Source organism: Acanthaster planci, linkage group LG19 (genome assembly GCF_054643075.1).
Source record: "Acanthaster planci isolate LZ-2023a linkage group LG19, COTS_SCS, whole genome shotgun sequence".
NCBI classification, from domain to species: Eukaryota; Metazoa; Echinodermata; class Asteroidea; order Valvatida; family Acanthasteridae; genus Acanthaster; species Acanthaster planci.
In genome coordinates, this window is record NC_141795.1 from 7,196,811 (window position 1) to 7,222,293 (window position 25,483).

At 42.7% G+C, this 25,483-nt stretch overlaps 1 protein-coding gene across 4 annotated transcripts in view; it reads left to right on the forward strand.

Annotated features, from left to right (window-relative positions):
- The window catches only part of ret (ret proto-oncogene), a 72,839-nt gene that overhangs the window by 18,551 nt on the left and 28,805 nt on the right, over positions 1 to 25,483 (forward strand). Inside the window, exon 1 of one of the 4 annotated variants that reach the window (XM_087130068.1) lies at positions 693 to 841. The exons of 1 other annotated variant lie outside the window; for it this stretch is intronic. Coding sequence is in view for 2 of the 3 variants with exons in the window: in XM_087130066.1 (XP_086986192.1) it covers positions 7,059 to 7,206 (148 nt within the window). In the remaining variant the exon portion in view is untranslated. Of the gene's footprint in view, positions 1 to 692; positions 842 to 6,283; positions 7,207 to 25,483 lie in introns of those variants that run through there. 2 more of the 4 variants (XM_087130066.1, XM_022231783.2) reach the window with 2 other exon arrangements.

Below are 25,483 nucleotides of genomic sequence, written 5' to 3' on the forward strand. Positions count from 1 at the left end.
GTTTTGGATGTTTCATCCGAGCTAACACTGTAGCAGTTTAATACTTCAACACTTTCAATGTTGATTTTACAACTGAAAGGAAAATTATGAATTAAAATTGAAATTCTTGAATAAGCTTTTTAAAAATTGGATTTATTATTTAAAGACAAAGTTGTTTCTCAGCCATGGCCTGTCAATGGAGCATTTCTGTAATTTCTCGCGTCTCTCCTTTCCCATTTGAACTATTAGTTTTTTTGAGAGCACAAAGTCTTCTTTTAAGTCTTCCAGCTTTGCCAACAGAACAAACCTTTGTTTTAACTGGTCTCGGTATTGTACAGGCTTTGTCTTGAATGAACTATCATTAACTATTTTGGGGAACAAAGCTGTTTGTTCTTGGCAGGCGTTTGTTGAGTGCTCTGGAACATCTGCATTTTGTATGGCCGCATATTTCGAATAGCTGCATAAGTTCGAGAGACGCCCGTTCAGTCAACCAGTCGATTTTCCCTGGTAACCTGCACACAAATTCCATCCAGGATACCAGGCAAATGCGAACAGCGGTTGACAAAGAGAAATAGCTGTCCCACAAACACTCTCGCGGAATTTTGGTCTTTTGTTGCAATCTTTTGTCCTACATACCCGCATTATGTTGCTTGGCCAACTTGTTGAGTTGACGCGGTGCTGTGATAGCGGTATGTATGTACTTGCTTTCTGGACGACAACACTTCCAGAACCGTTTGAATGGCACTGGGGGTTGCCTCCTTGCCCCAAGTTTGTCGCCACATCTCACTTGCATGAGTAAATCCGCATCTTGATTCGGGATTTCACTGTCGTTACCCGAGCGTTGGTCTGCCTCAAGTCGTCGGTGAGTACCTACCCTTTTGCAAAATTGTTGTCGTTAAATTGTAGTCATATTGGAGTCTTGGGTGGAGATAAGGCATTCACTAATTTAGTTATTGTTTTTCGTCTCAGTTTTAAAACTTATTACAAGCTGTGTGCCAGTTCAAAGTTACCTTTGCAGGAAGATTTTTCTTTCTCCAGTGAAGGACTGAAGGGTTATTTTAAATTTGTGAGTGGCGTTGCTGGAAAACAGGAAATCCTCACGTAGGTTTGGCATTAATGACTCGTATGTTGTGGGAGCAGTGTCTTGAAAGTATCCGGGTTGCTGAAGATATGACGGATGAATTGACACAAAGATTTTTTTATTGGTCTTTGTGGAAATTATTATCTAAAGGGGAAATTAAACCTTCTGAAACAAAACAGAACAACCTTACGGTAATGTTGAGGTGGATTATTGCCTGAGTGAACGACACTGTGGTAAATGCTATTACGGGTCTCGCCTTTACGCTTCATCCGAATTCGTTGTCTATGGCTAGGTCTGGGTCTTCACTTCATTAGAAATACGCGGAAACCTACAGACTGTGGACCTAGCCGTAGCTCAGAATCCCGTTTCGGACACGGCCTCAGGTTGAAGGCTAGTGTCACGAGAAGCACGGACGCGTGATGATACTTTTGGATCTAAAACAATGACGTCAAACTTTGTTTTCATCCAACCTCGTCGTCATAGAAAAAGCACAAAGCTTGTCATCATCATGTTACAGGTCTGTTGGATGAATGTTGTACAGTTCGATGCTTAAACTATCAATTAAAGGTACCACTTTTCTGTGGTATACGTAATGACAATCAAAACAATATCTTCAATATAGTGTTTGTTGAAGTGTCCAGTGGTTATGGTTGCATTTCTGCAAGTACCATGTTGATCCATCCCACGACTGATGATGAACTTCCTTTCAACTTCACTTGTGCCTGTATCATTGTGCATAAGTATCACGCGACACGGCTAGTTTTTACAGACATTTTCAATACCGCCCTCTGTCGACTCTACGCCCGGCTGAGAAATCATAAAAGGGAAGAACAGATAGTCTTACAGAAGACTATCCAGCCTCCTTGCATCTCATGACCCCAACTTGTGATTAATGTGTTTTTTAATTCCTGAAGATTTATGGACCTGATTCGTTGTCATGTCCATATAATTGAAACATAGATATTTGTTGAAATCGTCACCGATGAATGAACATTTTTCCCGGTGTATTTTACGATCGGATGGAACTTGATTCAATTTGCCCCAAATTTCCTCAGTTTTGGAATGTGGATGTCGAATTAGCATCAATAGATTTTATTTCTTTTTTTCTTTGCGGTGTAGTTACGCCATTTTCAAATCAGTCTCCGTTGTGGCAATATGGGCGATTCATAAAACTGTGCGCCACCAAGAGGCTGCTGCAGAGAGACCATAATAATATTTTTTTATGATGGTGATGATGACAATCTTGGTGATGAGACATTCAGTGAATTCTGTCATCTTATCTTGCAAAAATGTGTGTGCAAACACGCAGAAATTATATGTATTTATAAGTAAAGTACAGTGTATACTAATAGATATAGCAAATTGGTTTCCAAACAAAACTTAATTTGTGTATTTTGTATTTTAGCGTATGCCAGTGACAACATGGGGGCATTTTGAATAGATTCAGCTTTGCATGGTAGAGGAAGAAAAAAGGATTAAACCACGAACCAAAAATTTATGAATCTTTTCCCTGACAAACAAATATGGGGAAGCATTCAACTTGAAGTCTCCCGAGCGCAGCCGACGGATAGACTGTCGACCATTTTACACAGTGCACTTCGACAATAGCTAATGCGGCAACCTCTGGATGGCGCACTGCATTGTGAATAAGTACGATTGTGTATCACTTGACCGGAAAACATAGCACAGTATTCAGGCCCTTTACCTTTAGGAGGAATGATAATGAAATGAAAGATATTTGTGCGGGCAACTCCGAAAATATCCCATCTCCAAATCTTTAGAGTGCATTAAAATTCTCTCGTTGCTTGACAACGACGGACCCCGTAAATTATTCATAGCGTACAGTAGCTGGGGCATTTTTGACATTTCTGTGACATTTCTTGGGACGTTTGGCTCGGAAATTGATCTGACACATGAAATGTTAAGAAAATGTGCCATTCAACTTGCTGCCTGTCTCATTTGTGCATTAATTGCAAGGGTACAGGATATCATATGGCCATGGAATCCACTCAGATTTTTGTTATTTTTGTTGCTACGTGCTTTGCCTTTTAATTTCATTAAAGTAGTGGTCATTCACTGCACTGAAATATCTGCATTCTATCTTACCGAGTCAATTTTTCTGTTGATTTTGGCGTGCCTTCGGGTGACCGCACAGAAGACAGCACATCAGTGGGCATCAGCCGTCACGGTGCACCGCCAGGCTTGCCGATCAAACAAGGATCCTGGCTTGGGCAGGATGTTTGCCAAGTGGAACCATGCTCACCCGATGCGACAGCGCGCTTGGCCGCTGAGCGCAGCAAGTGCGTTGGCGGTGTGCCACCAACCATGCAGCGGCCCGTCAGAACTTGCAATAACGGCATTGATTCGTGACGTGTAGAGCCTGCATTCAGAGGGTCACCAGGCTTTTCCCTATTGCTCCATTTAAGTTAATCAAACACGCTGTGTGTACAAAACCACTTGGTATCTTCTCCCGTCCCTCTTAATGGCCAGAGTACATATTATTACATTCTACACCATGTTTGCATGTATTAATGACTATCTCAAGGAGTAATCAGGGTAAATTATTTTGAAGCCATGAATTTCTTTATGTTTTCTAGTGTGTACATTCGGAAGCTTCGTACATTGCCTCCAAACATTTCCATTTTGATTTTTGCAATCAACATTAAGAAATTACATCCATGAAATATTTACCTGCCATCCTTTTAATTAGTGTAACAAACTGACGCGCAGACGCCTTTAAAGGATTCTCAGGTGTGTGCGTCGGCCCTTGCTGGCAAGTAGGCCAACTCGAGAACAAATTGGCTGGTGATGGGCCAACTGACAGGCGAAATTAACTGCACTCCCTCCCGATACCCTCAGAGTAAACGAAGCCTCGCTTGATCGCCGTTCAAATTTGATCTTACCCGTCTCTTTGGGACCGAAATGGCCGGCAATATGTAATAAAGTGCCCCCGTCCAATTTGTTACAAAATATAACGATGCTATCAAAAGGCATGATTTTTCTAGGTATTGGATGTTTTTTAGGCCTTTTATTCAAATAGCACGCGTCTAGGGGCGAAATTGTGAAAAAGCAGTGTTTGAAATGCATGTACAATCAAACTGCCTTCGTAATGTCGGATGTCGTACCACCCTCAGAAACCAAGTTAGAAGGAAAAGGATATAGGAAGGACAAATATCACCTGTGAAATGGGAACTACATTGAATTCAAAGGCTCTTGCATGATTTAAGTGTTTACTCGCGCGATGTTTTCAACGGGGTCAAGTCTTTGCTGTGTGAAGCCTATTTGGATGAGCTGTCCTAGACAGTAACATATCAGATTGTTCCTTGACTTCATTCAAGTCTTTCCATAAAATTGACATTTTGGACAGGTACAATCACAGGCTTGTACCGAGTCTGGGCGTAATTAAAGAACAGAACAAAAGTACTAATCACGTGCCGTAGCGGGCTGACATCCGTGAGGAATGAGGATAAGCGTCTCTCTCTGGTTAATGCTTTTGCCAACGGAATAGGATCAAGTGTCTGCTCTAACTCGACAGTCATAGAAAGTCAACCCACGTCAGATTGTAACACAACCCCCTTGCCGACAACATGAAATGTCATCCATGATATCACATTTGGTTAACATGAATCCCTTGTGGCAAATGTGTCATCATTACGCAAAGACGTACGAGTAGGCCTATGCAACCGTTGATTTCGCGTTCTTCTTTTTCTTACTCGTAAGCTGATATTCAGTCGAAACTGGTCACCACTTCTTGTAAAATAAGGTGATTTTTGGAGACAGTTTCGAAAATGTTTATTTGTTTATCGGCTGATGGAAGAACAAGGCTCTTGTAATTACTCTGAACAGTATCCATTTTCTTAAAAGAGTATACAACTGCACGAATCTAGACATTTAATTCAATTATTCCCCTCTTTTAGTTGAGCTTAGTATGTCCTGAATCCTGCTCTTCATCTAAACGAAATCGAGTGGAAACCATCTTGGCACATCCTTGAATTTCCAAGAATTTTGTCCTCCGCACACTGTGCTCAACCTTGACTTGTGGAAGGACCCTATTATCGACTACTCATGTAGCTCTGGTATGACAAGAGCTACTTGGCTGCCAATGCATCATCGTCCCATGGCCACGCACGAGCCTGCGTTACACCCGCTGGTGTGAGTGGTGGTAGATTCAAGGGAATTGTCCTCATCTTGAAACCTAAGAGTATCATGTACGTGCGTCTGATAACGCCAGAAGTGATATTCAACCTGCTGTCTGTTTGTACGCGTAGACCGACTTGCTTTCCCTCCTTTGTGTGAGCATGAAAAGACGGATGAACCATCTGTTCCATTGCAAAAGCAGAATCATTTTCACAGTGGTCATCACCAGCTGGATTTTCATAAATGAGACTGTCAACCAAACCGCGATGGTAAACCGAGTAGGTTATAGTTTCATGGTCACAGCAGTTTGCTTGTAGTTTCGCTACTTTTCCCACTTGGCACATTCTTCTGTGTCTTGTCGGTATTTTACCCTTTTTTGGGGGGTGGGTGGGTGGTGGGGGTTGTTTTTTTGTGTTTTTACAGCCTTCGATAAGGACTCCTTGCAAAGGTTTTGCTACCCCTTGTGGTGAAAATGCAAAAACCATTACACTTGACGGACACTTGAGAGCCGCAGTGGGCATGTTCCCCAGGTCAAGTGGGGGTCCTGTCGTGCAAGGAACGAGGTGGAATCATAATGGAAAGCGGACATTCAGTTGAAATTTAATCTCGAGTAGTCAGTGATATTCAGTGATTATTAATTGACTGCTTGCTGTAGCTGCTGCGCATTGGAATCGATCGAGACCGTCAACCTGTCGATGTCGAGGGTCAAGACGTCCACCTTGGAAATAAAAGGCAGGAATTAAGATGTAAGTATCATGAATCCGACCACGAGCAAGATGGCGATTTGTTTTGCAACGCTAGGACCACACTGACAATACAGTGTGAGTATCATAGAGTGTCCGGGTTAAACCTGGTATTATAAAATAAATGATAAACTCGAGTACTCCCCACAGTACGAGCACAAAATATCCTTTCTTGCTGTGGTGAATGCAGTGGACTGTGCACATTGTGTTGAAAAATATGAGTCTCAAGTGTTCCGTCCCAAACGCGCGCGTTTCCAAACCAGCGCACGCAAGCAAGGTGCACTTGATCTCTCTCTTAGTTGATTGATCAATTGAAGGAGGCAACGAAGTCACAGTCAAATACAATGAAAACAGTTGATTTAAATATTAAGGTACGTTAAAGCCTTCCACTTATCACAGCTAACTTGAAAACTGAATAATCAGTACATTAATTGTACACACAAAGTAGTTCTTTTTAAGACGAGACGAAAATAGCTCACTGTTGACACGTCGCCACCTTCATCTTGTATTTTCTGTCTTTTGCCTTTTCCAGTAATATAATCAAGACACATTTGCGTTCAGCGGAAAATAGATCCAATCGATTTTCCGGTGATACCACCCAGCTATTCGTAGTTACACCATTTGCTCTTCGATTGTTTCATATAATACAGTGCGTCGTTACTTTGTCAGACAGATTTAAATGCCCAAATGGTCGAAATCAGTTCTGTATCCTCCTGAAAGGTTTTCCGTCTCATTTTATTCTTCAACTTGTGCAGCGATGCTGGTTGAACCTGCTATTTTGGGAAACGCGTTCTCCGGACGTGTTTTTCGCCCCATGCTTTGCTTTTTGCTCTCTAATAATTCCCACGCATCCGGAAACGGGAGTCTTATTCCACTCTCAGAAAGCACTTGAATATTTGAATTGATAACGACGGCGTGGAGTAGTCAACACGACACGTCAGGTTATTCAATGAACCGGGCTGCAGCTCGCAAACTACTGGGCGCCATCTACTCAGAAAGCGTCACCAGAGTCGCACTGCGCAGTGAGATGCGAGAGTCGGACGTCAGTTTACCAGGCAGCATGCTACCTGGGCGCTGGGCGGTACATATCTCTATTATACCGCACGTCCTGTGAGACAATGGTCAGACTGAAACACGCTATCTGCTCGATCGCTCGTTCTGCTTTCTACACACTGAGGAATACCCGGACAATCATGGGCTTCTACCCGGCCGCTGGCCCCACTCTGGAGTACATACTGTTGATTCTGATGACACGGGGAATTACAGGTGAGTTCTGGAGGGTGTTTCTGTTGTTGGTTGAGCCCCCCAAAAATCCAGTTACAGGGAGTTAGGCGAGACGCGTAGTATAGCGTCTTGCGTGGGTAGCTGCAGGCACAAGAGAGGCGAAGATTGGAATACCTCCGAGCGCTGATGGTTCGTTGGAGTCTTGTCAGCACAACGCAAATGCAGATCAGAGACTTCCCCAATGTTACAAGTAATCCACAAACGATCATGTCGGGCACCTGTTTGCAGTACCACCACTTCGACCTCCACGGGATTCTTTTCTGTTGGTTATTGAAATGACTTTCAAACAAGCATATAATTCTTATGCAAACACGCACACAATTAGAGTACTAACATCAGGAGAAACGTATAAGTTGCATTGGCCTAAAGAAGTGGTCTGATTTGTAGGAGCAGGAATCTGCCTTTTCTTTGGACGGGTCATAAAGCCACCTGTAGCTTTTCGGATTGTATAATAGAATGGTGGGAAAATGGAAACTGGTAAAATCACAACTAATCCTGGCCACACTTTGTTTTGCACTTAATATAATACCTACATGTACATGCCGGAGGCGCAGTTCATTATCAATAAAATTGCGTGTCGCTGTGTACACAGCTCAGCGTACATCCAGTTTGTACGTACTTTAAAACTGATGGTAGTCTTTGGCGGAATGGAATTATTATAATGTAGTATTTGCATACTGCATTTCGATTACTGCCATCTGTTGATGGACTTGGGCACTCGAAAGCAAATACGAGCAACCACTGCAAACTTCATTTTGTCCGTCGTTCAGTTAAAGTTGTAATTATCCACAAGGGTTTGTAAACGTAGAGTATGCTTGCTTGAATTTGCCTCGGTGTTTGACCAATATCATTTCAATGTCACTAGAGAATTCAATGCCACAGGTTGCCAAAAGCCGGAGTACTTGATGAAAGGACCGAGTATATCTACATCTCTTGTTTTTATAGGCCGTGGACAATGATGTAATGCAGTTTTTTTAATTAAAAGACGAGATTTTTAGCTTAAAACTTACAATTTGAAAAAATGTCGGAACGTTTAAATAACCTGTCAATAACCAGCAGCCATACTGATTTTCACAATCCGAAAAATTGAGAAATGAACAATTTTAAAGGTTTTTAAATACACCTTGATAAAAAGAACTATAAAGTAAAACGTGGAGCATGTCATTCAAATTATGCAGAAATGAATGGAATTTCGATGAACACGGTGTGTCTTTAATTTAACAGAAAACTATAAACTAGCCCGAAGTTGAGCGTTGCCTGACTTCGAGATTAAGATCTCTTTGACATAGTAAAAGTAGTAGTTTATACCGAGTACCAAAAAAATTGGTGATCTTTTCTTATCACAAGTAAGGTTTTTTTTGTCCTTTATTTCATATCCAGCACCACTATCAAACAACACGTAACGAAACATAAGATTCTCCATAGGTGAAGGTTTTTGATGTCCTAATAGCCAAAAATTGCAGCGAAATCGGCAGTCTTTTAAACTCTGACAAAATTTTTGCTGCTGGTTTGTCGGTGTTAGGCTGCTCGGTTCTGTCAACATCTCTAGTTTACTTCCGGGGATGTGTTCGAGCTTATTGTAAAGAATTTCAGGAAGAGTATGCGGCCTCTCAAACCAGCTAATTAGCATCCAGTACTGTAGCAATAGCGATCTGCGGGTTTTATTGCCGTTTTTACAGCTGTTTCTGAAGGTCAACGTTTTAGCGCATCTCATATCGCTCAGCGCACAAGGACTTTATTCTGCATTTTTAATGTAGAAAAAAACTAATAAAAAATGCAGAAGATAGAATATTATAGTGAACCTTGCCACACAATGTTCTCTTGAAAAGCACGGCAGTGTAGCGGGAATTAGGTATAACCATGCAAAGTGATGAATCGTCAGTTTGAAAAAAAATTCTGGTCACGTATAGGCTAAAAACATTAGTTTGCAATGGGAGAGGCTGACATCTGCGTGCTTGTATGTAAAACAGTTATGTTCACTGACGTTGATAATGTCAGGAAAGACAGTAACGCAACACCTCGGTGACGGACTGTTCTTGTGCATTTGGATTTCGATTTGCAGGGAGTGTCAATTATATTGTAAGTTTCAAAACAGGGGATCTTAGGTATACTGTCATATTAAAATGTAAGGACATATTTTCTGTCAGTCTTGCAGCAGAACTTGGAACTTCGGATTGCTTCGAAAAGGGCTCAGGAATTTTCTGTCATTTGCCAACGGACGAAATCATAACTAACGCACATACTGCACTAGTGCAATGTAGAGTTTTTGCGCAGTGGCTGAACGGATGAACGTTAGGCGTTAGGATTATTAACGTCGGTGTAATGTGCCTTAAATTATCATGCAAAAATTGGGGGATATTTGGTGATCAAATTTAGGAAGCTAGCCAGATGGCACCTCTTGCTCTTAAAATGTGAAAAAAATCTTTTCAGTTGCTTTTGTCGTCGGAAGCAGAGCGATTAACCTCACTTGAATTCCGCTGGAGAGGACTTAAGGCCAACTTGAGTTTACCTACGAACTGTCCGGGGAGTTTTCCTCCTCGTCTGGAAAGTTCTTTTACCTGAAGTAATTGTCTCCTCGATGAGTGTCCCCAAGCGTCTTGTTTGGTCTCATGATGCCTCCCTGTTAGGATAATGACCGTTCCTTCGACCGACGACCGGAGATTTCCCGCTTTCGGATTATTGCTACCGAGGCAGCTGGCGGCCTGTACGTGAAGGTTGAGGCCAGGAAGTCAAATCCGACTTTTTGGCTTCGCCAATGTTGAAGTGTTTATGTATCCACCATGTGAGTCCTGAGCTGCACCAAGAAAGGGTGCAAGTCTTTTTTTTTTTTTAGCAACGCAGGCTCCTTTGGTCGGAACTGCGCTTCACTGGTTCACAAACGACTATGAAATGCACGCGTTGCAGTCGCATCGCTACCAACGGAATGAACACTCCCAACCAACATAGCTCTTTTCAACCAATGAGGGGGTGCTTCTGCTCAAGGCGGATAATCTCATCATTTTTGCCTCAATCAGTTTGGCGGGGGGGGGTGATTAATTCCTGCTTGTCCTACAGCTTTGCTCTTCCAGTCACCTCGTTTTCTCACCAATCACTTGAATCATGGCCTCATATTTATCTAAATCTTTGTGTTTTGATTTTCTTTTTGATCCGTGTATTCCTTTCTTGGTTTTCCTTTCTCTGTATTTTCCCCCGTCTTCCACAGCAACCTGCTAGATATTTGTGGTCTTGTTTTTATGCAAACATCTGTATAAAACTTCTTTTGATATTTCCAACTTGAAAGCAACCAGTATCACTCAAATACCTCTGTTAATTTACTGTTATTTTTCGGGGGGGGGGTACTCGGAATGAACTAATAAACCAAATCTTGATGAATGGTTCCATCTTCTTCACAGATATTTTCATCGATACAGTTCTATAAGCTCTTAAGTGAAAGGAAAGGGTACTTCCATCACACATACGGCACCTGCGCGTGCGTCTCTTCTTATGTTTTTCATTGTTTATCAGAACACAGGTCAGCTTTCGCATGCAATTTCCGCGTCTTAGGGAGAGTTTCAGAACAGAATGGAGCTGGGAAAAATTGAATTCGTTTCTCTGGAGAATCGAGGGCTGTAAACAGTCTATAACAAACTCGTCAACACGAGGGGATTTTTATCGGCTCGTAGATCTCTCGCCGACCTTATCTCGTAGGAATTCCGGCAGATGATGTGTTCCAAGACGATCTGTCTTGTTATTATGCCAGGCCTGTCGCGTTGAGCCCAGCCGTGCCGGCGTGTATTGATGATCTCCCTTTTACTGGCTATAGTGAGGCATTTATTATGAACGATCGCCTGTGAAAATTACGTTTCCGCCCTTAGCGGGCCTTCTAATTACTTGCTAATTTGTCATGTTTGGTGCGGTTAGACGTCGTATAAGGGCCCGGTGTAGGTAATTAGGCTTAAATTAATCAGCCTGATTTCCAGATTATCCCGGCTTCTTCAGGAGTTACACTGTTGTCAAGAATGAGGCACTCGTCCTACTCTGGACAATCCAATCACACTCGGTGTTTCTTCAGAGAACCTTGATCGTTAAGATTCCAATTCTAGTGAAGGAGATCAACCCTGATTCTCTCAAGTTGAGTGAAGAAAATTGTTATTACGCTTCGGTTTACCCCAAATGCGGGATTACGTCAATAAATAGAGAAAAACCGTTTTTCATTTTGTCAGGAATTTCTCTCACCCGTGGTTGATGTCATCTGTCTCTCTCATGAACCAGGTTGAGTTGTGCCCCGTTGTTCAGTGGAGTGTTGAATGATTTTTCTGCTTCGTTGAATTTTACAGTTTACAAGGATGACGTTTGCTGTTATAAGACGACATGGAGAATCAACTCTTGCGAGAATTTTCCTGGTGTAAAATTCCGGTTATGTCGGAAAGAGTGATATGACCGATTTGGGGGATAAAATTGGGCTTTTTCCAGAACCGAAATGAAAATAATCCCGTTTACGCGTTATAGTCCAAGGTTTCTCCAGACATGGCATCAAATGGAAAGTAAGACGTGCACAATTTCTGAAAAAGACAGAATGCTCTGGTTTGTAAGTGGCCGTTAGAGGTCAACTATAAAAATGCTCTGGGGTAGCCATATAGTGACCGGAATGTCAGAATAGCTGCCCACCAGTCTGCCAAGAATGGAGAGGTTTTGTGATGTTGGAATTCATCTTCCAAGCTACCGTTTAAGAATCAGCATCGAATGATTCCCACGTATCACGCATGTGAAATTTGAATCTGTCTTTCCCTGCGTTTGAATAGGGTAGAGAAATGTTTAATCCCTTCGTGAAATTGTTTGGAATGCCTACTTCACATGGACTTGACACCGAGTGACGCCAGCAGAAATCAAGTGCGTCGGTGATGAATCTCGATGTGTTGTCCGTGTCAAGCAAGCGCACAAACAATTCCACACAAAGAGAGCAGTTTTTAGAGCTTTTGTCTGGCTTTGCCTCTCAACCTTTACGCGTGTATGTGTGACTCGGAGCCTGTGGCATCTTCTTCTTGATGGTCTAAAAATGAGAATCGGAATCACGATGAACCGACGTAAGCCGTCACAGTTGGCATTCAGTATTGACCTGGATTTTTGGTTAATTCCAAAAGAACTTGTGGCTGTCTGTGACAGAGCCGTGCCCCTGTTTGGGCCTTGCGCCCACGAATTTAAGCCCCCATCGCAGCCAAAGGGCCTGATCTGGTGACACTCTTGATATGTTAACGCACCCAACCCGCCATGTATACACGGCGACTAGGCTCTTCAAGTCCCAAAGGAAACACGAAACAACGTGATAGCTCCGACAGAACCCCTAACCTGGTCAGCAGCAAGTAGGCCTACTTGACTATTGTGAACCGCGGTAATTTGGAGAAAAAAATTGATTAATTGATGAATGCGGAGGGCGCTATTTCAGGTGGCAGTTATACAACAGCTTGATAAATAATGCACACGTACGTCAGACACGGGTATCGTGCGCTTTCTACAGGAATATGAACAGTACAGCTTACACAGGTTACACCTGGAATACCTTTGCTGACCTTTTCAAGTTCGAAGAGCTCTGCACCACAGTTATAATAAATATAGGTACATGTACTATACAAACTTGTCTTGAATCGTTGGTGAGGATTTGGGTTGCTCAAACAATGGTCAAATGCATAGAAATCACAGACCGATAAGCGGGAAAAATCTTAAATGTCGTCGCCGGTATAATGTCGGTGACGTTTGATATGCCCATGCAAGCGATTATGAGGAAAAAAATTAAATATGCTCTGTTGCGCATCTTTATACTAAGTTTCGTAAAGTTTATCGTGTGCGCGAGGATTATGCAAAACCCCACCCGTAGAGATAAAAAATGAATCAAATTTCGGCATTATTACGAAATCTTGGGTTCACTGAGTACAAGAAGCCAGAAAAATCACTAAGCAGTGGCCTCTTCGTCAGAACGCGCGTTATCATCGATTTCCAATGCGTCTGCGCTCGTACAAAAAGGATAATCACGAAAACCGTGTCAAAGGTAGGCTTATACGCAGTGGTCGCACCTGATTCATGCAATTATTGCTCAATCGGTGTCGGATTCGCACTCGAGTTGGCGGAAATAAACACTCGTTTAGCACGACGGCCGTCGTCAGGCCAGTGATTGGTTTTCTTAATACAAATGCCCCGCCGGACGTGAACGGCAGGCAGCCTGGTTAAAGATTCTCTTCAGTGAGGTCAAAGTCCGTTTATGTTGCATAACCGTACTTTTCAGCGCAAACATCACGTTACGCAAACGGAATTGGCTTTGGCGTCAAAGACCTGGGGCTATTCCTGGCTTCAAAATGAAACGCCAAAACTCCATCTCCAATTCCCTGAATAAAACGTTCTTCTGGGCACTGAGACCGAAATCTCTAAGAAAATCAACGATTCATGTTTCAAAAGGCTGTCAGAAACCGTTTCCCGAAGTCGTCCTTAAAGTGTACTGAAGTGATGCGTTTTTTAGCCTATAGGGCAATACATCCGAATTTTTTTTGACTTAAATGCTAGCACTGTAAAGCGCGTGTGAAGTAGTGAAGCTTTCTTTTGTATTTAAACAACCCAACTGGTATCTGACTTTAAAAAACATTGATTTTTAAGTTTTTCAGGAACACTGTACGGATTAAACTAAGTCTTGGAAATCGAGTGCGGCAAAATTTTCGCGAAGTGTTTGAAACTCAGCCTGGATACGTTAAACCAGATGTACGTACGGCAAGCTAGAACGAGTCCGTCATGGACGAGCGGTCTGCTATTTGATGTTACTTGCCACGGGCTATCGACCGCTCATCGACCACTTTAAAGAGGGTAATACTGTAACATCGATTGCAGCATAGCTGCTCAAACAGCACGATCCTTGAAAGGTTTTACATTTGAAGACAACGAACATCTTTAATTAACGAATGCGACAATGCTTATTCAGACATGTTGCGTACAGGGTTTTGGTTGTAATGAATTCTGTCGCGGGGGCGAACGCGTGTAATGAGTAGAGGGGGGGGGCGTTCGACTTGTCTTTGAGTTAAGGATCAAATCCAATTTATTACGGATCTTGGGTTGTTCGTGTTGCTCCGGAGCCATGAAAACAGCCTTGTCGGAGCGTTGCCGCGGCAACGCATCAGCGGGAAGACAGACACGTCCCACGCGACTCTGTGCATTCTGAGTGCCGTCAGTGGATGGACACTGGCCCCACCCCATCAGCGGGGTATAATGGCCAATCTATTTGTATCGCCGTACTCAACCCCATTACCCCCATGCAGGTTAGGTACCGGTAATGGCCTAGTTACGTTACAGTCTCAACTGTCTTTTTGTGCACCAAGCCTGCAAGATGCCATCCTAAATGGCATTTCCACGCAGAACCAATATGTCAATAGTATACGCTATTGCCTTCCCTTCAGTAAGTTCAAGAAGGATTCCAGTAAAACACTTTAATACACGCTTGACAGAATGGGGAGGGGGCATGATTCAAAAGAGATTTGAGCGACTTTATAATGGGGTTTATCTTTTTTAGCTGATAACATTTGTCCTCGCGATTCAGGGAAGTGTGATCGCTTATAATGTCAAACAATTGCTCCTGAAATTTGAAAGTCAGGGGACGTTTGAAGCTATTGAATACACCTAGTACCTTGTAGCAACTCTCTACATTCCGAAGAGTGAAAAGTCACTCCCGTCGATCGAACCAAGGAACCAGACCTAATTTGAGCGAAATTTCTTTACTTCAACGGATCGAGGTTTCACTCGAGTTTCGACTGAAAGTGATTCCCCTTTTCAAGCCATTTTCAATCTAAATTCAGAGTGATTTTCACACTAAAAGATCTCATCCTTACTTTCACTCAGTGGGCTTTAAGGGAGAGGCTGACGGACGAAAAGTGTGGCGTGTAATCTAACCATTTTTGTACATGTTCTTCATTGAAATGGTGGTACGTCGGAGAAAATTCCGTCATCCAGGTTGGCCATAACAGATCTTTCGGTTATAAAATCTGTTCAGTAAATCCAGCGTAGTCCCTGAATGGAAGCTAACTTGAAAGGCAAAGACAACGCATATCATTCCAACTAACTCAGAATTGTTGAAGTTTTTAACATATACGCCATTTAAAGCCCAAGAGTTGAACCTAAGCACAAAAATAAGGAGGGGGGGAAGGGCCGAGGGATTATATTGCGTCTTTTGATGGAGATCCGTTTCGAATTGTACATTACACGAATGCCCTTCATCTTTACAAGTGAGGTCGAATCTTACGCATTTAAGCCGAAATAATTGACATTTTCAAGCGTTTATGCTGGTATGACTGATGAATCAGCTCGATATTTTCCAAAGTCGCGGCAACTCGCAAAGGACAAGGGATGACTATTTCGCTCTAAGTATTTTTACACGTTCCATTGAAAGAAATGCCTCAAGGTCATTTTAAATTAATGTATCAGCATTTCGTAGCTATTATAAATTTCCTTATAAACTGTGTTCTTTCATATCTAACGCTAATTTGTTCACTGTAAAATCGTTCAGTAATAATTATTAATTCAGTAGTATATTCAAGCCACATGTGCTCGTAATAAAAATCCATTAAATAAATTATAAAGCGTGACAAATTTAAACCCAAATGCAGACATATTCACTACTTATTTTGTAAGATTGCTGTTAACCTCAAACCACCATTGATCGCCACAGAATAATTCAGGGTCGCAAACTTCGAGTCACTGCGCAAACAAATTTGAGACCATTGCAGCTTATTTTTTTCATAATTTTTTGATGGATAAGTAAATAATGGCCCGGAGAAGCATGGAAGGGCTGCGTAGCACTGTGATCAGAATATCGACAAGAATATAATATCAAATCAGTGCTCTGGAATATGTGATTGCCGAGCTTTCGGTAACTGAGCACCTTCTTCTCATGAACTGAACTGAATCTGCTTGACCCGAAGAAGGTGCTCTGTTACCGAAAGCTCGGCAATCACATATTCCAGAGCACTGATTTGATATTATATTCCTGTAAATCATGGTCCAGATGTTTTCAAGCCCCTTGTGCGCGTAACAAGCGGCCACGTGCTACTCGCTTCAGTCAGTGCGTTCATTTCCGAGTGCCCTCTGCTCGTCTGACGGCAAATATTTCGACCATTAAGGTTCACGACTGAATTTCTCGCCGGGCGTGTGTTTTCGGCGCCTCCAGATAATTTACCATTTCCATACACGGGGTGTGACTTCAGTAAATCACCGGTACGCATTTTCCTTTCGCCCAGCCGGAGCGAGTTCAAATGAATTGATGGATCGGTGAGACAGAAAATAATGCCCATTGCAGCGTCTGTTTGCACCATGGACACAAAACGAAGCACTTACCGGGTACATCCAGGGTGTTTGGATTTCACAGCGGTGGTCGTGTATAAATCTTAGCTTGGTATTACATGTACTGCTATAGATGAGGGCTGAGTCAACTCGCATAATTCACTATTCGAATATTCGACCTTCAAATTGATCGAATATCTGAATATACGGTCATACCGACCGGTAGATTGTTGATTAACAAACCATATACAAAATCGGTTGCAATAACACACACAATTGAGCATTATGATCAATATACATGTAGTAGCTTCTCATATTTAGGATTATCTCCTGCCACGATCTGGCAAGATGAGGTGAACAAGACTTCTTGCCATGTTGAAAATTTCTAATCTTTTTAAATTATTTAATGCCTAATTTACTTTTTGTATAGTTGTCAGATTTCTGACGCTTTTCATTTGAATCCGGTTGAAACAAGCCACCATAGTGCAATTTTTCTCATTTAAAACAAAACAAAATTTTTCCTTCCTTTTCATGATTTTGCATTCGAATGATATTCAAATTCGAAAAACAACATTCGAATATGCCACAAGCGATCGAATATTCGGTCATTCGGATATCCGACACAGCCCTATACATAGCGTGTGTGCCAATCTCTTTATAGTCTAAAAAGTCCTTTTTTCTCTTTGTTTATCTCCGTGCTTCTGTTGTCTGCCAGAAAGTGGCATAATGACGTGGGTTCGACCAGACGGGAGTCGAGAAATCGATTTTTGTAATTGTTTTGTTTTAATTGCCTGCTTTCAACTTCTGTAGCGCTTTTTATACAGTGATCTTTTTCTGTTGCGTTCAGTCTCTCAACACACTCAACACAGCGGCTGTTTCAACGCCGGCGGCTCAACACGAAGGAAATTAATATCCCTGAAGACGGTGATAGCCAATAGAAATCTGTTAGCTTTTGATTTTGTGTGATTAAATGGATCGATATTTATTTGAAACTGGGCCGCAAACTAAACTCAAAAAAATTAATCTGATTATAATGAAATATTGAGAGCAATGTGAGCTGTGCAGTACTTTTTATGTAGAGGATCACTAGAAGTGACTGTATCTTCTGTTTTTTGAAAGAAAAATGTCTTGTGATGTTTAACCCTCCCGGCCAATTTTCTTTGGGCGCGGCGAGGGTATTGCATGACGAGTAATGTGTAATCATTTAGGGTGACACATGACATTAACGTCTCTGTATAGTCTCTGGCCCGTATGAAAGTTCAGTTGGGATCAGAAAAAATAATTATAGACCACGTCTCTGAACGCCAAAGACACACTGGTTATAGCGAAATCAATGATTTTGATTCCCAGTTGCAGTGCCAGCCTTTTCTACCGTTGTCGCTGCTTCGCCAAAGTGGTCCCGCTAATGGACCACGAGTTTTGTTCTTTTCCACCAAAATAAGTAGTTCCGGAAATGTTCTTCTTCGGGTTACGTTGAGTAACATACGCTCGACAGTGGAAACTGCCGGTAATAAATATCCCTACCTTGAGAGGAAGATGTTTATACGAGACGTCGAAGCACGATCTTGAAGGGTGTGATTTTTTTAATGTACCAGCGGAGATAAATATCATATCCGAGGGCGGATGCGTAGCACGGATACTCTTGAGATAATCGCTGTTATGTTGTTTTTTTTAAAGCGGAGAGTTACAATTCTACTTCCAAGTGCAAAAGAAGTCGGTTACACGACTAATTAGTCGAAGATGAAAGATAAACAAACGCGAGCACACAAACGGAACCGGTGCATATAAATTAAGCTTAATAAACCCAGTGCAAATATAATTTGGTCTCATGCAGTGCGCTTCTATATATGAATATATCACGATTTTCAGTCAGGTTTTGCCAACGAGTGTATCCATCATTGTTACTGAGCTAGCGATATTCAGGCGAACTGGCAAGCGCGCGTGCGTTGTGAAATTATTGCTTCGGGGCTCTCAGGAGCTCAATTTCTTGTGCGGACATGATAGGGTCGGTCGTCAGCGAAATAGAATCTTAAAGATGTAAAGACATACTAGAAAAACACCATAAAATGCTTTTCAAACGATTTGGGTTGAGACCACTGGCATTGGGAAAAATCGACTTTTGGGTTAAGTAACGAGGCATTGAGGAGCTACGATTTCTGAATTAAATCTTGTAAGTATAGGTTTCCCGGTTAATTTCTCTCTTCTGTCTTTTAAAAATCGCATTACAGTTTTCGTCAAAGAGGGGTCACTCGCCCCAAAGTTGATTCCAATTTCGAAATGACACCGAACAATTGTGTTCGTCCTTTATCCTCATTTTCGTCTCACGCCGGGAATGGCGTTGAATTGGAAAAGCAAGTTCGTTGTTTGTCATTCATTGCACCGATTTAACCATTTCGTCAGTGGCATGATCGAAGAGTTTGTGATAGACAAATTACTGGTCATCTTCTGATCGTTCTGGCAATGATCATGCAATAAATGCTTTTATCATGCAAATTCGGTAAGACTGCATGAAATTCAAGGAATGGAAGGTAATCATATAAATAAAGCGTTGTGTCCAAATAACCGCGCTAATTCAAACCGTCTTAACGATAAATTCAATTTGTGCTGACGGTCGGCCATGGTTTCTCGCCATTATGAGGAAAAAGCTACGAATCAGGCATAGAGAGAGAGAGAGCAATCTCTCCTGTTGTCTCCCTGCGGAAGTCATATTTTCGTGGCCACCTGTCTCGGAAGGTGCCCGGATTTGGTGCTGGACGAGCTTGACAACGGCAACAAAGAGGCTCGTCCGGCTGTCCGGGAAATGAAAGTGCGCTGTTCGAGCCTAGCCCATTCTAATTGATGAATTCAAGAAATCCCGTTGAGCTCTGCGTTGGCAGCAAGGTCCGTCCAATGCGTGGAAGGAGGAACCTAGGGAGACCCTGTAGGACTGAATTGCTGATGAGACTGTTCTGAAAAGTGAACAGAGTGAACTAAACCAATCACTAAGTGCATGCAATAATCGTTGGTATTTCTTTTTTTTTTCGAACTGAAATTACGTAGTTGCTCGAGGAAGATCCAATGCCTTGGGCACGTTTTTGTCACCCTGTGTAGTACTCATCCTGTGCTGTTTGTTCAGATCCGTCTTTCTTTGATCGGTTTTCTTGGTATGTGCCATGCATTGTCATGTGTGTGGGGGGGTTCCTCACTTATAAGACTGAAGCTGTCACTCAATGATCCCTGTACAGTAGTTATTTGAGGATGTAGACGTCATTCGATGACAATTCCATGAAGAAAGCTTTCGGGGAGAAGGTGCTGGAACAGAATGGGTCTTGATCCCTCCCTGTTGATCATCCTGGAAAGATCTCCACCTGATGTTACCTGACGATATCGTAGTGGTATTTCTTCTCGCCTGGTAGTTCTTCCACGAGCTTGCTGAAGAAATGGAAACTTGGGAGTTTTGTCTGTGTGATTTCCGCTGCTTGTACAAAGAAAGTAAATTAAAGATTGCACAACTTGACCGACTTTAAAAAAAACAATAAAGCAATGGATGTGAGATGGACAGATTACTTCCCAATATTTTGCTGATTCGTTTTAAATTCTCTGAAACACGTGGGAGACATTGTCATAAAGTGAACAACATTAAATTTCAGAGCGTGCTTTCAAACAACTTCGCCAAGATACGAGGCTCGACGTATAGGCCCCGGCCGAGCTGGACCAAGAGAGGGCACAAAATTTTCCTAGCAACTGAGGCTTCTCTGGTCGGAACTGCAATTCGCCGCTTTTCGAATTTGAAGCACCGTTGGGGATTTTTTTTGGGGGGGGTCATCACCCTTTGTGCAACCCCATATTATGCTAGTCCCCCTGGGGACCCCCTCTGACAAAATCCGGGCTGCACCCTCTGGTGGGGACACAGGATCTGGTGTTACATTCTCGCGCATGAAATTTTGTCAGGGACTGAAGCTTAGATTTGCCCACTCGAGAGCATCACTTAGCGAGTCCGCGAGTTTGATTCATAGGTATGGCCGGTGCATTTGGGGTCCATTTATCCATTAAAACGATGGTTCGTTTTGCAGTCAGCTGTACTGGCTTTTTCCCTTTCCTCCAAATTTGATGTGCCGGCCCGCGTTGATGGATTGTCCCATTAAAAGATGACAATGCCCAAATTGAGAATTTGACCTCCCAACCTTCGTCCGGATTCGCTGAGTTGTAGAGCAGCCTGATTTGGACCTCTGTACAAATCATGTGCGAATCATGATAACAAAAAGCGAACATTGGGAATTTAAATCATATGTCGAATCCGGATTTTCCCTCACTTAAGCATATTGGTTGTGGTATTGACGCACATTTCACACTTGACACGCCCAAAGACCAATTCATACTTGGCGCGAAAGCAAACGTAACTGTGTAACAGATCGAGCCTTCGCGCTGAAAATTCGCAAAGGTTGAACACATTTAAACTGGAGCAAAATTTCGCTGTAAGTCGTAATACTTGCGTTGCCTTCACTTTTGCCTGAAGTAAGAAGCGACCTTTACTGTAATACAGCGAAAATACGTTTTATCCCCCTGACAAAACGTCTCCCCTTGAATTCTGGGATACAGAGGACGTCATGGGTCACTGTGCAGAGATTTGTTTTTCGTATCTACTTGATTTGAATTTTTTTCATGTTAGAGTATGCTTAGACTCTTATTAATCCATTCACTTTTGTCTAAACCTTTTGTCTAAATACATTCGCTGACTTTGTTATTGAACTTACTGTAGCATGTTCGATAGTTTCCTGTTGATGACTCGCTCATGAATATTTTGTTGGAATCATATTTATGCAGGATCACTTTCGCTGGTAATCGTCCTGGATTCCAATGAATAATGCACGTGTTATTGCCACCCGCATCAAAGCCGAAGGACGGAGAATCAATGGTGAAAAAAAAATGTGTGGTCTGATTCCTTGAAACCACCTCCCGAGGAACAATTTCAAATCCTGGCGTTTTTTCACACGAGCGCTTCCGCCGTATCCCCTCGTGTATACTTGCACTGGAATTTGGACAGTCGCCAGTGCGAGGTTACCGAGCTGAGATGATTATTACACGCCAGACAGTGGGCGGTAAAATATGCGAATGTTGCTCCAGCAGAAAATAATGCAACCACGCAGGACAACTCTCAGTCTGGCGTGATTACTTCAGACGGCTTTTTAGCTTTGTGAGCAAAATGTGGAATTCAGTTGTTTTCGTCTGCTTTATTGCGAGTTATACAGTCTGCTTGGGTGAAACTTGCACTTAGGGACAGAACTACACCAGTGTTGGCGCAAGTGAGAAGCAGATATAGCAAATATGGAATCAACTCGTGAATGGGATGCGTGAGTGCATGGCTGGCTATAGGGCGGTTGCCTTTAATCCGCTGCAATATCATATTTTCTTAAAAGCTCTCAATAGTAACACCTACCCTTTTTTTCGTTATTTCCGAAGTCGCCGTTTTTGGCCTATGGTAACATCATGCTTGCTACTGCTCGGTTTTATTTTATTTCTTCTCTCGACGTAGGTGGCTAAGGATATTCTCGCCTGTGCAGTCGAAGGGAAGGTTACAGTGCATGTCCAAGCCCAGTTACTCAAGCTGTATAAAAATCAAACAGAGTTTTGTGTAATTAATGATGCCCCTGTACCTGGTGTTTGTGTTGGACATGAGCTTGAACAAACGCAATTAGCCATTTGCGAGTTAAATTTGAATAAAATCTGGTGCACAGAGTTCTTTATACTCACGTGAACATAACAAATAGAATTCGCCATACTAAAACCACTGTTGGTTATAGCAGCAAGAAATGAGACCGAAGGGTACCCCCCCAACATGTCCAATCCCTATACACATTCCAGACTATTGTTACTTAACACATCCCCCCAAGATGTCTGAGAGGAATTCCCCAGATTCCTGCGAGACAATGACCAACACAAAGCAGGGGGGGGGTTCTCTCCGTCTCATACCTTGCTGCATGTGCTGTTGGTATACCTCGTATATACCCAGCAAGAAATGAGACCGAAGGGTACCCCCCCAACATGTCCAATCCCTATACACATTCCAGACTATTGTTACTTAACACATCCCCCCCCCAAGATGTCTGAGAGGAATTCCCCAGATTCCTGCGAGACAATGACCAACACGAAGCAGGGGAGGGGGTTCTCTCCGTCTCATACCTTGCTGCATATGACCTCGTAATACCGTGGGCGATATGGGACCGATGGGTACGCCCCCCATGTCCAATCCCTATCCACACTTTAGACTATTGTCACCTAACATATCCCCCCTAGACGTCTGTGAAGAATTCCTGAAATTCCGATCAAACAATGACCAACACAAAGGCGGGGGAGGGGTTCTCTCCGTCCCATATCTTGCTTCATATGGGCCTCGTGATTCGGGGCAAGCTTTCGCTTAGTTACATAAGAGACGCCTTGCAACAATACACTGTTCTCAATGGATAAGGACGGCACAAAGGAACCAGTCCATTCCAGAGATGGTGGTCCAGAGTGTCTTTAGTCTGGAGAATTCAAATTGTTAAGTTTCTACGCAATCAGATAACACAGTGTACCACATTTTATTCAAATTTAACTCGCAAGTGGCTTATTTTCTCCCGGCACACCAAATAAGCCTAGAGGTAGGGCCTATAGACTTTTATCATGATGCTAGCATGTTTGTCTCGTTTTTCTGTTTAACCACAGGTGGTTGTAATAAAAGCTTCCCAAAAGACTTTTTGTGACCCACTCTGTGAAAATGAGTCTTAAGTTGCCACTTTTTGACTTTTCATTTGTATTGGAAAGGGCAAATTGCGTTTTTTGTTTTGATGTATCACTCAGTTTGGCATCCTGATGAAAGTGGATACTCCATGGTGAAAAATGCGGTGGGTTCCTATTGATTTACACTGTGCAAAATTATTCTAACGGACTTTTTACTCCAAAGTGGCTCTGGCGACTTAGGACTCATTTTCACAGAGTGGGTCACATTTTTCCTTCGAGTCTCAGTTCGGTTGCGTTGTTTTGAATGGTAGAAAAGCAAGATGGCTGCCCCGTGATAGAGGTCTGTACCCTTGCTTAGGACGGTCATATCTTGGCATTCACAAAAACGTTATTTCTGTGATATTACCTATAGGTTTTGCTGTTGTCCCGTTCAAGCAAAGGAACCAATGATTTAGCTACATGGAGAAAAGGCTATTGCTTAAATGTCAAACATTCTCTGCTGACCTTCAGGATGGATTTTTTTTTCGGTTTCGAACGAAATCGTACGCCGAATAGATCTCTACAGATTTCTTATGCTGGATCCACTGTCTCTTTATATGTGAGAACTTGCTCTCTTTTAATACCCACTGGATATAGTTTTAGAAACCGCCCAAAGCCAAAACAAAACCCTCTAATGGAGAGGAAAGCTCTGTTACGAAACCGCGAAAGGGGCAAATCCCAACGTCATGCCACATGCTCACCTTCCGGAGGGCAAAGCATGTTGTACCCCAAATATCGAGAGTGGTTATCCCCTCCTTAACCCTTGCTCTCTCTCCGTCCCTCGACTGATCACGGGCTTGAGTAGAGGCTCCGTGGACCGATACACGACCCTCATGTAAGGCCATCAGCCCGCTTATCGATCTGCGCAAAACGCCACTCAAGAACGTGCTAAAGTGACGCCGTCTAAGTGGCGTGTCAGCCTTGGCTACACGCTCTGAAGGCAAAGAGGTGGACACGCAATGGCTTTCACTTAAAGTAGGGGGGCTGAAAACAGCCCCATACTGAGTACATGGGCGAAGGGGTTATAAGAAGGCTCACAATCAGAGTATCGTGCAGATGAACATAAAGATGAACATAATTTGCTTAAAAGGATAATCATATCATTTCCTCACTTTTCCCGTATTTTCATTTTTACTAATCACTCTCTTTGTTGGTGTCTTGCTTAAAGAATTCGGGTGCCTGATGCAAAAAGTACAGATGATTTTTCCAGTCGCCTTTAAGCAAAACAGAACATGCATTAATTGAAGGAATAACAGATCAATGGTACATTACTGCGCACAATTGGAAGGATAAAGCTTCTATTTACCGTCATTGTGGTGCTGCCTCGTCTTTTTCCCAGCAGACCCATCGGCAACAGCAATACAACTTCACATATTGATACAAGGGAACAGACTATTATTTCTGCCTTCCAGCTTCAGTTTGGCTACATTGCTTTGAATGGTAGGAAAAAAAAGGGCTGCCCCCGTTAGAGGTCTTTGGAGGAATGCACTGTGGAGGATGTTGGCATTTTTACAAAATAATAAAATAAGATGTGTTGTTATTCGTATGTACTGACGGGGGGGGCTTAGGATGCGAAAGTGATGTTGACTATGCAAAGAGCACCGGCCGGGTGCACTGCAGTTGCAGCGGGTCGAAGCTGGGACACTGCGCCCTGCTCTTGATGCTCTCGAGGAGAATGAGAACGCATTTTATTCCCTGGTTACAGAGCACCACGAATAGTGAACATTTCCGTGTCAATTAACTAGTCGTGGGGGCCGGGTGGCTGGAAATAGCTGTGTCCACAATCCAAGCACCTGCCCCGGCGCAGCGGCGAAACTAGGGTGAAACTTCAGAGAAAACACGTTGCAGGGCGCTTTCATTTTTTTTTTCAAGAAGGCAATTAAAGCAGATTTGGAGCAGCTTAAGCTGTCCAAAGGGCGTGTAAATTTCGCAATGGCACAGATTTCCGGGGGGTACGTGCACCCAGTAGACCCTATTCACGTGGAGGCCATTTTTGATCTTATTCCCCAAATCTGTTTTACATATTGCAAACTGTCGAGTAGGATGGCAACAGACTGTTTTATACTTCCGTGCGTTCCAAGCCTCCCTTTCCATAATTTCAATAATCTGGCAAGGTGCAATGCTACGTGTTCAATCAGAGTAGACAGGTGCAAATTTGTCAAGAAATTTCATTTGATTGCTTCATTTGTACTCTCAATATTCAAAAATGAAGAGTTAAACTCGCTTTCAAATTCCA